The sequence below is a fragment of the Triticum dicoccoides genome, chromosome 7B (assembly GCF_002162155.2).
Source record: "Triticum dicoccoides isolate Atlit2015 ecotype Zavitan chromosome 7B, WEW_v2.0, whole genome shotgun sequence".
Lineage (NCBI taxonomy): Eukaryota > Viridiplantae > Streptophyta > Magnoliopsida > Poales > Poaceae > Triticum > Triticum dicoccoides.
The window spans coordinates 536,424,859-536,438,669 of record NC_041393.1 but is presented as its reverse complement, the minus strand read 5'-3'; the positions used below and the strand labels follow the sequence as shown (position 1 = coordinate 536,438,669).

Sequence of the window (13,811 nt, the reverse complement as noted above, 5' to 3'; positions counted from 1 at the left end):
GCTCCACCGGCAGCACGACGGCGTGGTGATGGTGGAGAGGCAGTACTCCGACAGGGCTTCGCCAAGCACACAACGAAGAAGGAGAGGTGTTGGGGAGGGGAGGGCTGCGCCTTGGAGGGTGGTGCGGCTGCCCTCCCCTCACCCCTCTATTTATAGGGGGAAGGGAGAAGGGGGCCGGCCCCCCTAGAACCCATCTAGGGGGGTGCAGCGGCCAAGGGGAGAGGGGGAGAGGGTGGCTTGCCCCCCAAGCCAAGGGGGCGCCCCCTCTAGGGTTCCCCCCTCAACCCTAGGCGCAAGGGCCCAAGGGAGGGGGTGCACCCAGCCCACCAGGGGCTGGCTCCCAGCCCCACGCAGCCCATGTGGCCCCCCGGGAGGGGTGGCCCCTCCCGGTGGACCCCCGGAACCCTTCCGGTGGCCCCGGTACAATACCGGTATGACCCCGAAACTTCCCGGTGCCCGTTTGACAACTTCCCATATATAAATCTTTACCTCCGGACCCTTCCGGAGCTCCTCGTGACGTCCAGGATCCCATCCGGGACTCCGAACAACATTCGGTAGTCACATACTAGTCTTCCTAATAACCCTAGCGTCACCGAACCTTAAGTGTGTAGACCCTACGGGTTCGGGAGACATGCAGACATGACCGAGACGCTCTTAGGTCAATAACCAACAGCGGGATCTGGATACCCATGATGGCTCCCACATGCTCCTCGATGTTGTCATCGGATGAACCACGATGTCGAGGATTCGATCAAACCCTGTATACGATTCCCTTTGTCAATCGGTACGTTACTTGCCCGAGACTCGATCGTCGGTATCCCAATACCTTGTTCAGTCTCGTTACCGGCAAGTCACTTTACTCGTACCGTAATGCATGATCCCGTGTCCAACACCTTGGTCACATTGAGCTCATTATGATGATGCATTACCGAGTGGGCCCAGAGATACCTCTCCGTCATACGGAGTGACAAATCCCAATCTCGATCCGTGTCAACCCAACAGATACTTTCGGAGATACCTGTAATGCACCTTTATAGTCACCCAGTTACGTTGTGACGTTTGATACACCCAAGGCACTCTTACGATATCCGGGAGTTACACGATCTCATGGTCGAAGGAAGAGATACTTGACATTGGCAAAGCCCTAGCAAAACGAACTACACGATCTTTTATGCTATGCTTAGGATTGGGTCTTGTCCATCACATCATTCTCCTAATGATGTGATCCCGTTATCAACGACATCCAATGTCCATAGTCAGGAAACCATGACTATCTGTTGATCACAACGAGCTAGTCAACTAGAGGCTCACCAGGGACATATTGTGGTCTAAGTATTCACACGTGTATTACGATTTCCAGATAATACAGTTATAGCATGAATAAAAGACATTTATCATGAACATTGAAATATAATAATACTTTTATTATTGCCTCTAGGGCATATTTCCAACAGTCTCCCACTTGCACTAGAGTCACTAATCTAGTTACATTGTGATGAATCGAACACCCATAGAGTTCTGGTGTTGATCATGTTTTGCACGCGAGAGAGGTTTAGTCAGCGGATCTGCGACATTCAGATCCGTGTGCACTTTGCAAATCTCTATGTCTCCATCTTGAACATTTTCACGGATGGAGTTGAAACGACGCTTGATGTGCCTGGTCTTCTTGTGAAACCTGGGCTCCTTGGCGAGGGCAATAGCTCCAGTGTTGTCACAGAAGAGTTTGATCGGCCCCGATGCATTGGGTATGACTCCTAGGTCGGTGATGAACTCCTTCACCCAAATCGCTTCATGCGCTGCCTCCGAGGCTGCCATGTACTCCGCTTCACACGTAGATCCCGCCACGACGCTCTGCTTGCAGCTGCACCAGCTTACTTCTCCACCATTCAACATATACACGTATCCGGTTTGTGACTTAGAGTCATCCAGATCTGAGTCGAAGCTAGCGTCGACATAACCCTTTACGACGAGCTCTTCGTCTCCTCCATAAACGAGAAACATGTCCTTCGTCCTTTTCAGGTACTTCAGGATATTCTTGACCGCTGTCCAGTGTTCCTTGCCGGGATTACTTTGGTATCTTGCTACCAAACTTACGGCAAGGTTTACATCGGGTCTGGTACACAGCATGGCATACATAATAGATCCTATGGCTGAAGCATAGGGGATGACACTCATCTCTTCTTTATCTTTTGCCGTGGTCGGTGACTGAGCCGAGCTCAGTCTCACACCTTGTAACATAGGCAAGAACCCCTTCTTGGACTGATCCATTTTGAACCTCTTCAAAATCTTATCAAGGTATGTGCTTTGTGAAAGACCTATGAGGCGTCTCGATCTATCTCTATAGATCTTGATGCCTAATATGTAAGCAGCTTCTCCAAGGTCCTTCATTGAAAAACACTTATTCAAGTAGGCCTTAATGTTGTCCAGAAATTCTATATTATTTCCCATCAAGAGTATGTCATCTACATATAATATGAGAAATGCTACAGAGCTCCCACTCACTTTCTTGTAAACGCAGGCTTCTCCATAAGTCTGCATAAACCCAAACGCTTTGATCATCTCATCAAAGCGAATGTTCCAACTCCGAGATGCTTGCACCAGTCCATAAATGGATCGCTGGAGCTTGCATACTTTGTTAGCGTTCCGAGGATCGACAAAACCTTCCGGCTGCATCATATACAACTCTTCCTTAAGATGCCCATTAAGGAATGCTGTTTTGACGTCCATCTGCCATATCTCATAATCATAGTATGCGGCAATTGCTAACATGATTCGGACGGACTTCAGCTTCGCTACGGGAGAGAAAGTCTCGTCGTAGTCAATCCCTTGAACTTGTCGATAACCCTTAGCGACAAGTCGAGCCTTATAAATGGTAACATTACCATCCGCGTCCGTCTTCTTCTTAAAAATCCATTTGTTTTCTATCGCTCGCCGATCATCGGGCAAGTCTGTCAAAGTCCATACTTTGTTTTCATACATGGATTCTATCTCGGATTTCATGGCTTCAAGCCATTTGTTGGAATCCGGTCCCGCCATCGCTTCTTCATAGTTCGAAGGTTCATTGTTGTCTAACAACATGATTTCCAGGACAGGGTTGCCGTACCACTCTGATGCGGAACGTGTCCTTGTGGACCTACGAAGTTCAGTAGTAACTTGATCCGAAGTACCTTGATCATCATCATTGTTTTCCTCTTCAGTTGGTGTGGGCATCACAGGAACGGTTTCCCGCGCTGCGCCACTTTCCCGCTCAAGAGGTAGTACTTCATCGAGTTCTACTTTCCTCCCACTTACTTCTTTCGAGAGAAACTCTTTTTCCAGAAAGCATCCGTTCTTGGCAACAAAGATCTTGCCTTCGGATCTTAAGTAGAAGGTATACCCGACAGTTTCCTTAGGGTATCCTATGAATACGCATTTTTCCGACTTGGGTTCGAGCTTTTCAGGTTGAAGTTTCTTGACATAAGCATCGCATCCCCAAACTTTTAGAAATGACAGCTTAGGTTTCTTTCCAAACCATAATTCATACGGTGTCATCTCAACGGATTTAGATGGTGCCCTATTTAAAGTGAATGTAGCTGTCTCTAGAGCGTATCCCCAAAATGATAGCGGTAAATCAGTAAGAGACATCATAGACCGCACCATATCCAATAGGGTGCGATTACGACGTTCGGACACACCGTTTCGCTGAGGTGTTCCAGGCGGCGTGAGTTGTGAAACGATTCCACATTTCCTTAAGTGTGTACCAAATTCGTGACTTAAGTATTCTCCTCCACGATCTGATCGTAAGAATTTTATCTTTCGGTCACGTTGATTCTCTACCTCATTCTGAAATTCCTTGAACTTTTCAAAGGTCTCAGACTTGTGTTTCATTAAGTAGACATACCCATATCTACTCAAGTCATCAGTGAGAGTGAGAACATAACGATATCCTCCGCGAGCCTCAACGCTCATTGGACCGCACACATCGGTATGTATGATTTCCAACAAGTTGGTTGCTCGCTCCATTGTTCCGGAGAACGGAGTCTTGGTCATTTTGCCCAAGAGGCATGGTTCGCACGTGTCAAACGATTCATAATCAAGAGACTCTAAAAGTCCATCGGCATGGAGCTTCTTCATGCGCTTGACACCAATGTGACCAAGGCGGCAGTGCCACAAGTATGTGGGACTATCGTTATCAACTTTAAATCTTTTGGCATCTACACTATGAACATGTGTAATATTACGCTCGAGATTCATTAAGAATAAACCATTGACCATCGGAGCATGACCATAAAACATATCTCTCATATAAATCGAACAACCATTATTCTCAGACTTAAATGAGTGGCCATCTCGTATTAAACGAGATCCAGATACAATGTTCATGCTCAAACTTGGCACTAAATAACAATTATTAAGGTTCAAAACTAATCCCGTAGGTAAATGTAGAGGCAGCGTGCCGACGGCGATCACATCGACTCTGGAACCATTCCCGACGCGCATAGTCACCTCGTCCTTCGCCAGTCTCCGTTTATTCCGCAGCTCCTGCTGTGAGTTACAAATATGAGCAACAGCACCGGTATCAAATACCCAGGAGTTACTACGAGTACTGGTAAGGTACACATCAATCACATGTATATCAAATATACCTTTGGTGTTGCCGGCCTTCTTATCTGCTAAGTATTTGGGGCAGTTCCGCTTCCAGTGACCCTTCCCCTTGCAATAAAAGCACTCAGTCTCAGGCTTGGGTCCATTCTTTGACTTCTTCCCGGTAACTGGCTTACCAGGCGCGGCAACCTCCTTGCCGTCCTTCTTGAAGTTCTTCTTACCCTTGCCCTTCTTGAACTTAGTGGTCTTATTGACCATCAACACTTGATGTTCTTTCTTGATTTCAGCCTCTGCTGACTTCAGCATCGAGAACACTTCAGGAATGGTCTTTTTCATCCCCTGCATGTTGTAGTTCATCACAAAGCTCTTGTAGCTTGGTGGGAGCGACTGGAGGATTCTGTCAATGACCGCCTCATCTGGGAGGTTAATGTTCAGCTGGGTCATACGGTTGTGCAACCCAGACATCTTCAGGATGTGCTCACTGACAGAACTGTTTTCCTCCATCTTACAACTGTAGAACTTGTCGGAGACATCATATCTCTCGACCCGGGCATGAGCTTGAAAAACTAGTTTCAGCTCTTTGAACATCTCATATGCTCCGTGGTGCTCAAAACGCTTTTGGAGCCCCGGTTCTAAGCTGTAAAGCATGCCGCACTGAACGAGGGAGTAATCATCAGCACGAGACTGCCAAGCATTCATAATGTCTTGGTTCTCTGGGACGGGAGCGTCACCTAGCGGTCCTTCTAGGACATATTGTTTCCTGGCAGCTATGAGGATGATCCTCAGGTTCCGGACCCAGTCCGTATAGTTGCTGCCATCATCTTTCAGCTTGGTTTTCTCTAGGAACGCGTTGAAGTTCATGTTGACATTAGCGTTGGCCATTTGATCTACAAGACATATTTGCAAAGGTTTTAGACTAAGTTCATGATAATAAAGTTCTAATCAAATTATGAACTCCCACTTAGATTAGACATCCCTCTAGTCATCTAAGTGTTACACGATCCGAGTCGACTAGCCCGTGTCCGATCATCACGTGAGACGGACTAGTCATCGTCGGTGAACATTCTCATGTTGATCGTATCTTCCATACGATTCGTGTTCGACCTTTCGGTCTCCGTGTTCCGAGGCCATGTCTGCACATGCTAGGCTTGTCAAGTTAACCCTAAGTGTTTTCGCTGTGTAAAACTGTCTTACACCCGTTGTATGTGAACGTAAGAATCCATCACACCCGATCATCACGTGGTGCTTAGAAGCGACGAACTGTAGCAACGGTGCACAGTTAGGGGAGAACACTTCTTGAAATTTTTGTAAGGGATCATCTTATTTACTACCGTCGTCCTAAGTAAACAAGATGCATAAACATAATAAACATCACATGCAATTATATATTTGTGACATGATATGGCCAATATCATATAGCTCCATTGATCTTCATCTTCGGGGCTCCATGATCATCTTGTCACCGGCTTGACACCATGATCTCCATCATCATGATCTCCATCATCGTGTCTTCATGAAGTTGTCACGCCAACGACTACTTATACTTCTATGACTAACGTTTAGCAATAAAGTAAAGTAGTTTACATGACGTTATTCAATGACACGCAGGTCATACAAAAAATAAAGACAACTCCTATGGCTCCTGCCGGTTGTCATACTCATCGACATGCAAGTCGTGATTCCTATTACAAAGAACATGATCTCATACATCACAATTCATCATTCATCACAACTTCTGGCCATATCACATCACATGATCAATCGCTGCAAAAACAAGTTAGACGTCCTCTAATTGTTGTTGCATCTTTTACGTGGCTGCAATTGGGTTCTAGCAAGAACGTTTTCTTACCTACGAATCACCACAACGTGATTTTGTCAACTTCTATTTACCCTTCATAAGGGCCCTGTTCATCAATTCCGCTCCAACTAAAGTGGGAGAGACAGACACCCGCCAGCCATCTTATGCAACTAGTGCATGTCAGTCCGTGGAACCGGTCTCACGTAAGCGTACGTGTAAGGTTGGTCCGGGCCGCTTCATCCCACAATACCGTTGAGCAAGAAAAGACTAGTAGAGGCAAGTAAGATGACAAAATCCACGCCCACAACAAAATTGTGTTCTACTCGTGCAAAGAGAACTACGCATAGACCTAGCTCATGATGCCACTGTTGGGGAATGTTGCAGAAAATTAAAATTTTTCCTACGGTTTCACCAAGATCCATCTATGAGTTCATCTAAGCAACGAGTCGAGGGAGTGAGTTTGCATCTACATACCACTTGTAGAGCGCGTGCGGAAGCTTGCAAGGAGATGATGGAGTCGTACTCGAACGTGATTCGAATCATCGATGACCAAGTGCTGAACGGACAGCACCTCAGCGTTCAACACACGTACGGGACGGGAGACGTCTCCTCCTTCTTGATCCAGCAAGGGGGAAGGAGAGGTTGAGGAAGACAGCTCCACCGGCAGCACGACAGCGTGGTGATGGTGGAGAGGCAGTACTCCGACAGGGCTTCGCCAAGCACACAACGGAGGAGGAGAGGTGTTGGGGAGGGGAGGGCTGCGCCTTGGAGGGTGGTGCGGCTGCCCTCCCCTCACCCCTCTATTTATAGGGGGAAGGGAGAAGGGGGCCGGGCCCCCTAGAACCCATCTAGGGGGGTGCGGCGGCCAAGGGGAGAGGGGGAGAGGGTGGCTTGCCCCCCAAGCCAAGGGGGCGCCCCCTCTAGGGTTCCCCCCTCAACCCTAGGCGCAAGGGCCCAAGGGAGGGGGTGCGCCCAGCCCACCAGGGGCTGGCTCCCAGCCCCACGCAGCCCATGTGGCCCCCCGGGAGGGGTGGCCCCTCCCGGTGGACCCCCGGAACCCTTCCGGTGGCCCCGGTACAATACCGGTATGACCCCGAAACTTCCCGGTGCCCGTTTGACAACTTCCCATATATAAATCTTTACCTCCGGACCCTTCCGGAGCTCCTCGTGACGTCCAGGATCCCATCCGGGACTCCGAACAACATTCGGTAGTCACATACTAGTCTTCCTAATAACCCTAGCGTCACCGAACCTTAAGTGTGTAGACCCTACGGGTTCGGGAGACATGCAGACATGACCGAGACGCTCTCAGGTCAATAACCAACAGCGAGATCTGGATACCCATGATGGCTCCCACATGCTCCTCGATGTTGTCATCGGATGAACCACGATGTCGAGGATTCGATCAAACCCTATATACGATTCCCTTTGTCAATCGGTACGTTACTTGCCCGAGACTCGATCGTCGGTATCCCAATACCTTGTTCAGTCTCGTTACCGGCAAGTCACTTTACTCGTACCGTAATGCATGATCCCGTGTCCAACACCTTGGTCACATTGAGCTCATTATGATGATGCATTACCGAGTGGGCCCAGAGATACCTCTCCGTCATACGGAGTGACAAATCCCAATCTCGATCCGTGTCAACCCAACAGATACTTTCGGAGATACCTGTAATGCACCTTTATAGTCACCCAGTTACGTTGTGACGTTTGATACACCCAAGGCACTCTTACGATATCCGGGAGTTACACGATCTCATGGTCGAAGGAAGAGATACTTGACATTGGCAAAGCTCTAGCAAAACGAACTACACGATCTTTTATGCTATGCTTAGGATTGGGTCTTGTCCATCATATCATTCTCCTAATGATGTGATCCTGTTATCAACGACATCCAATGTCCATAGTCAGGAAACCATGACTATCTATTGATCACAACGAGCTAGTCAACTAGAGGCTCACCAGGGACATATTGTGGTCTAAGTATTCACACGTGTATTACGATTTCCAGATAATACAGTTATAGCATGAATAAGAGACATTTATCATGAACATTGAAATATAATAATACTTTTATTATTGCCTCTAGGGCATATTTCCAACATATGTGCGTATGAGTGAGACAACATGTCTGATGTCAATGTACAAGTTTCGTTAGGCTGTGATCGAGGTGTTTGGCCCAGAGTACTTGAGGCAGCCAACTGCCGCTGATACAGAGAGATTGTTGGCGACCAACGCAGCTAGAGGCTTTCCAGGCATGCTTGGCAGCATAGATTATATGCATTGCGAGTGGAAGAACTGTCCATTTGCTTGGCATGGCCAGTACAAGGGGCATGTTAACGGGTGCACTGTCATATTAGAAGCGGTGGCATCGCAAGATCTTTGGATATGGCATTCTTTCTTCGGCATGGCAGGTTCTCACAATGATATCAACGTGCTGCAGCGTTCTCCAGTCTTCGCGAGGCTTGCAGAAGGCCACTCCCCACCTATCAACTTTGAGATCAACGGCCACCATTACAACAAGGGATACTATCTAGCATATGGTATATATCCTCAGTGGTCAACTTTTGTGAAGACAATCTCGAAACCCCAAGGTGAGAAAAGAAAGAGATTTGCCCAAATGCAAGAGAGTGTTAGAAAGGATGTGGAACATGCTTTTGGTGTGCTTCAATCCCGGTGGGGTATCATTCAAAATCCTGCACTGTCATGGGATGAAAGGAAGCTTTGGGAGGTGATGACTGCTTGTGTGATCATGCACAACATGATCGTCGAGGATGAGCGTGATGAGAGTATCTTCGACCAAGGATTTGATTATCAAGGTGAAAATATTGAGCCCCTGCACCAAGACCCGGCCACATTTGAACAGTTTGCCCAATTCCACCGTGAGATGCGTGATTGACACATTCATTTGAATCTTCAAAATGACTTGGTTGAGCACGTCTGGGATCACATTGGCAACCAATAGATGTAAAACTATTTTATGTTTAGTCAAGACAATTTTGATTTGGTTGTAAAACTATTTTATTAAAAACAATTTCAATTGGGTTGTAAAACTATTTTAATTTTCAGACAAATATTTGGGTTGAAAACTAGTTTTGATGTAAATTAGGGCATTTTTGGCCCTGACGGACAGAATGGGTCAAATGGATGCAGCCGCGCGTTGGGCGCACGGCCACCGTATCCTAGGACATGCCTGGACACGACCCCAAATCCATACCCAAACGGACGAAAACCGGACAAAACGGACGTCCGTTTGGGGTCACGCGGTGGAGTTGGTCTAAGAAGGCGTCAAGCAGCTGTGCTACGGGCGCAGAACGCCGCAAGGCAGCAAGTCGCCAACTATGGGTACCAGGCCCAGGTGCCGCTGGTCCACGCAAACGCGAGGGGAGGACCGAACTGGATGACCAGAGCGTTGATGGTGAACACCATAGTCAGCATTATCCTCACAATGGCTCTCATTGGCCGCACCTGAAAGGCGTCGAAGCTGCTCAAATACCAAGTATTTCTATCCAAGTTTAGTCCCAGCAGGTCACTGTTTACATTAGTTATTAGCGATCTAAACTAGATGATTTCCCCACGTGTCCTCGCATGTATGGTCTACTATTTTAAACTAAGCACGGTGTAATCTGTATCGCTGTTTTTATCAAGAATTGGCAAGCTTCAGCGAGTATTTTCTTATATACATGTTCTTGCCGGAGAGCGTGTTCTAGCCCATCCCCGAACGCAGGCTGGTAGGTATTTCTATAGTAAATGCGATGAGATGTCACGTTTCACTGGAAAAAGGTGTGCTACCTGAGCACCTAACCAGTGGACTTTTTCTACGCTCACGTACAACTCTGGCACAGCAGCCCATGGCACCCATGTATTTTTAATCAGCTGCTACCGTATACATCTGACACAAAAAGCTTACACACATCGCAGCGCTCTTCTCCACAGCGCAAGATACCGGCCTGCACGGTGCTCGGCCACCAAAACGCCACACTCCCTAGCCACATCCTATATAAAAACTGGACCAGCTTAGCTCTCGTGCACATGTACACTGGAAAAACAAACACCACGGCTCGCGAGCTGGTGGTATCACGATGAGAGCGCTCGCGATCCTCCTAGTGATCACCATTGCGGCGACCTTGCCTCGCGTTGCGCTCGCGGCAAGCGATGATCAGCGCCGGACGAGCATCCTGTGGCGCCGCGGCTCCATCGCCGTGGGGGACGACGGCCTGGTGTCCCCAAGCGGCGACTTCTCGTGCGGCTTCCACCGCGTCGCCAGCAACGCCTACGTGTTCGCCGTCTGGTTCACCGCCTCGGCCGACCCGCCCACCCTCGCGTGGGCCGCCAACCGCGACGCCCCCGTGAACGGCATGGGCTCCCGCGCCGAGCTCCTCCGGGACGGGACCCTGGTGCTGCGGGACTTCGACGGGCTGGCCACGTGGAGCACCAACACCAGCGGCACCGGCGCCGATCGCGCGCAGCTGCTCGACACCGGCAACCTCGTTGTGTCCGACGCCACCGGCCGCACCCTGTGGCAGAGCTTCGACTGGCCCACCGACACGCTCCTCCCCGGGCAGCTCATCACGCGGCACGCGCGCCTCGTGTCGGCAAAGGCGAGGGGCTCCACCTACTCCGGCTACTACAGCTTCTACTTTGACAACTTCAACATCCTCAACCTTGTGTACGATGGCCCGGAGATCAACATGAACTACTGGCCTAGCCCCTTCAAGACGTGGGTGGAAAACAAGCGGACGGTCTTTAACAGCAGCCGGCTCGGCAGCCTCGACGACCGCGGCCGCTTCACGGCGAGCGACAATCTGCGGTTCGCCGCCTCCGACATGGGCGCCGCTGGGCACGTCCTGCGCCGGCTGACGCTGGACTACGACGGGAACCTCCGGGCGTACAGCCTCGACGTCGCCGGCGGCGGGGTCTGGCGCGTCACGTGGGTGGCTCTCTCGCGGCAGTGCAGCGTGCACGGGATCTGCGGCCGCTACGGCGTGTGCGCGTACGGGCCGGCCGGGCCGGCGTGCGCGTGCCCCGAGGGGTTCGAGCCCAGCGACCCCGGCGACTGGAGCAAAGGCTGCCGGCGCTTGTTCGACATCCAGTGCGGCGAGGACGTGTTCTTCGCCGAGCTGGCGAACGTGGACTACTGGGGGTTCGACAAAAAGTTCCGTCAGAAGGCCACCATCGACGAGTGCCGGCAGCTGTGCATCGACGACTGCAGATGCGAGGCGTTCGCCTACAAGAAGGGGGGGCCTGGCTTCTGCTACACAAAGGCCTCTCTGTGGAACGGTCGGAGCGCGGACCCCATTCAGTTCACGTACTTCAAGGTGCCTACACGCGTCGAGAAGAAGCTCAACCTGTCGTCCGTGTTGCGCTTGCGCTTCGATGGCCATGACTGCGGCACAGCGCAAGAACGAAACGCCACCGTCGGCTACTCGCCCTCCCGTCACCTGAAGAACTTCAGCGGCAGCAAGATAAAGTTCGTCTACTTGTACAGCTTCATGGGAGGATTGTTCGTCGTGGAAGCTGTCGTCATCATCGCCGGATACCTGTTCGTCTTCCGAGCCGACCCAGCCGCGGTCCAACGTGTCCACGACGATGGCTACACCTTGGCGATGAGCCACTTCAGGAAGTTCGCGTACGACGAACTGTCCAGCGCCACCAGCGATTTTGGTGAGGAGCTCTGGAGGGGAGCGTCGGGGGCGGTGTACAAGGGCGTCTTGGACGACGGCCGGGACGTGGCCGTGACGCGGCTGGTGGAGGTGACGACGCCGCAGGCCGAGGAGGTTTTCCGGTCGGAGCTGAGCGTCATCGGGCGGATCAACCACATGAACCTGGTCCGGATATGGGGCTTCTGCTCCGAGCGCTCGCACAGGCTCCTCGTCTCCGAGTACGTCGAGAACGGCTCGCTGGCCAAGGCCCTCTTCGGCGGGGAGCCCGCGCTGGGATGGCCGTCGAGGTACAAGATCGCCGTCGGAGTCGCCAAGGGGCTCGCCTACCTGCACCACGAGTGCCTCGAGTGGATCCTGCACTGCGACATGAAGCCGGAGAACGTTCTGCTGGACGCCGACCAGGAGCCCAAGATCACCGGCTTCGGCCTGGTGAAGCTGCTGAACCGGGAAGAGGACGCGTGCGGCCAGGCGCCGTCCCGTGTCCAGGGCACAAGGGGGTACGTCGCGCCGGAGTGGGCGCTGAGCCTCCCGATCACCGGGAAGGCCGACGTGTACAGCTTCGGCGTCGTGCTCCTCGAGCTGCTCCGTGGGCAGAGGGTCAGCGAGTGGGCGGCGTTGGAGGGCGTGCCCGGAGATGAGGAGGAGGAGGCACGCGTGGATCTACAGGAGATCGTAGCGTGGTTCCAGGACCAGACGCTGGAGTGCCAAGGTGAGCGGTCGGCGTCGGCGCCGTGGCTGGAGGAGTTCGTGGATGCGCGGTTGCTCGGTGACTTCAACCGCTCGCAGGCGACGGTGATGCTGGAGGTGGCGGTCTCGTGCGTGGACGATGATCCCAGCAGGAGGCCGAGCATGAACGCCGTTGTGCAAAAGCTTCTCTCCGCGCAGGATGTAGTAGGCTCGGCGTCCCTGCGCCGTGTGTGTCCGGTTCCTGCCCATGGCATCAGTAGTCTGCACTTCGTCTGAATCTCTTGTGATTAGTAACATCTGCCAACGAGAAGTTTGGTAATGTTGCTACTACAAAGGTGTATGAAGGAATGCTGTTTTAGGCTGGGCATGTAGGAGTAACTTAGATTTAGACACCTCAACGCAAATATGCGTATGTTTGCACCTAAATAAATAAATGAAAGTTTGCATGATATGTTAAAGGTAATAATAACATAGACTAATAATGTATGTACTGCGAATCAACCTACGGTTGGATGTTTAGGTGGACACTCGTATCGTCAACCCATCAGGGTTCAAGTGCTCGCATTTATCCTGAATTTATTTCAGGATTTCCGGCGATACGCTTTCAGTGGGAGGAGACGTTCCCGCCAACTACGAGGCGCCTACGATGACTTCGTAAAATCTCAAGATGATATGCCGGCTCGGTCTCGCGGAGGTGCTCATGAGGGTAGGATGTGCGTGTGTGCGTTCATAAGAGTAAGTGTATGCGCGTATATATGAGCGCTTGTGTATGTACCGATGTTCAAAAAATAATGTATGTACTTCCTACTATGACCGTTTTAATTAACAACTACTTAAGGATTCCTAGATAATTAACGTAACTGATTAGGTGGCACGTTTTGGTTAAAGGAAATAAGGGGAGGGGCCCCACCCCCGGTTGAAATGGGGGACGAAGAGATAAGTTAAGGCAAGTTATGTAGCTTCACGTAGGTTTTACGTAGATCTAGCATTTTTGACCCACAAATCTTAATAGTTCACACGGAGTCTCTCAAAAATGCTAGACTTACATAGACCATCTACGTATTCCTACGAGACTT

General features: G+C 50.7%; 1 protein-coding gene across 1 annotated transcript; it reads left to right on the top strand.

Moving 5' to 3' along the window:
* The first annotated feature begins 10,467 nt into the window (after positions 1-10,467).
* Positions 10,468-13,184, top strand: LOC119336519 (putative receptor protein kinase ZmPK1). Its single transcript, XM_037608560.1, has 2 exons — positions 10,468-11,127; positions 11,338-13,184. Exons 1-2 carry the CDS (start codon positions 10,468-10,470, stop codon positions 13,009-13,011), a joined length of 2,334 nt encoding a protein of 777 aa, XP_037464457.1. The 3' UTR covers positions 13,012-13,184.
* The last annotated feature ends 627 nt before the right edge of the window (positions 13,185-13,811 follow it).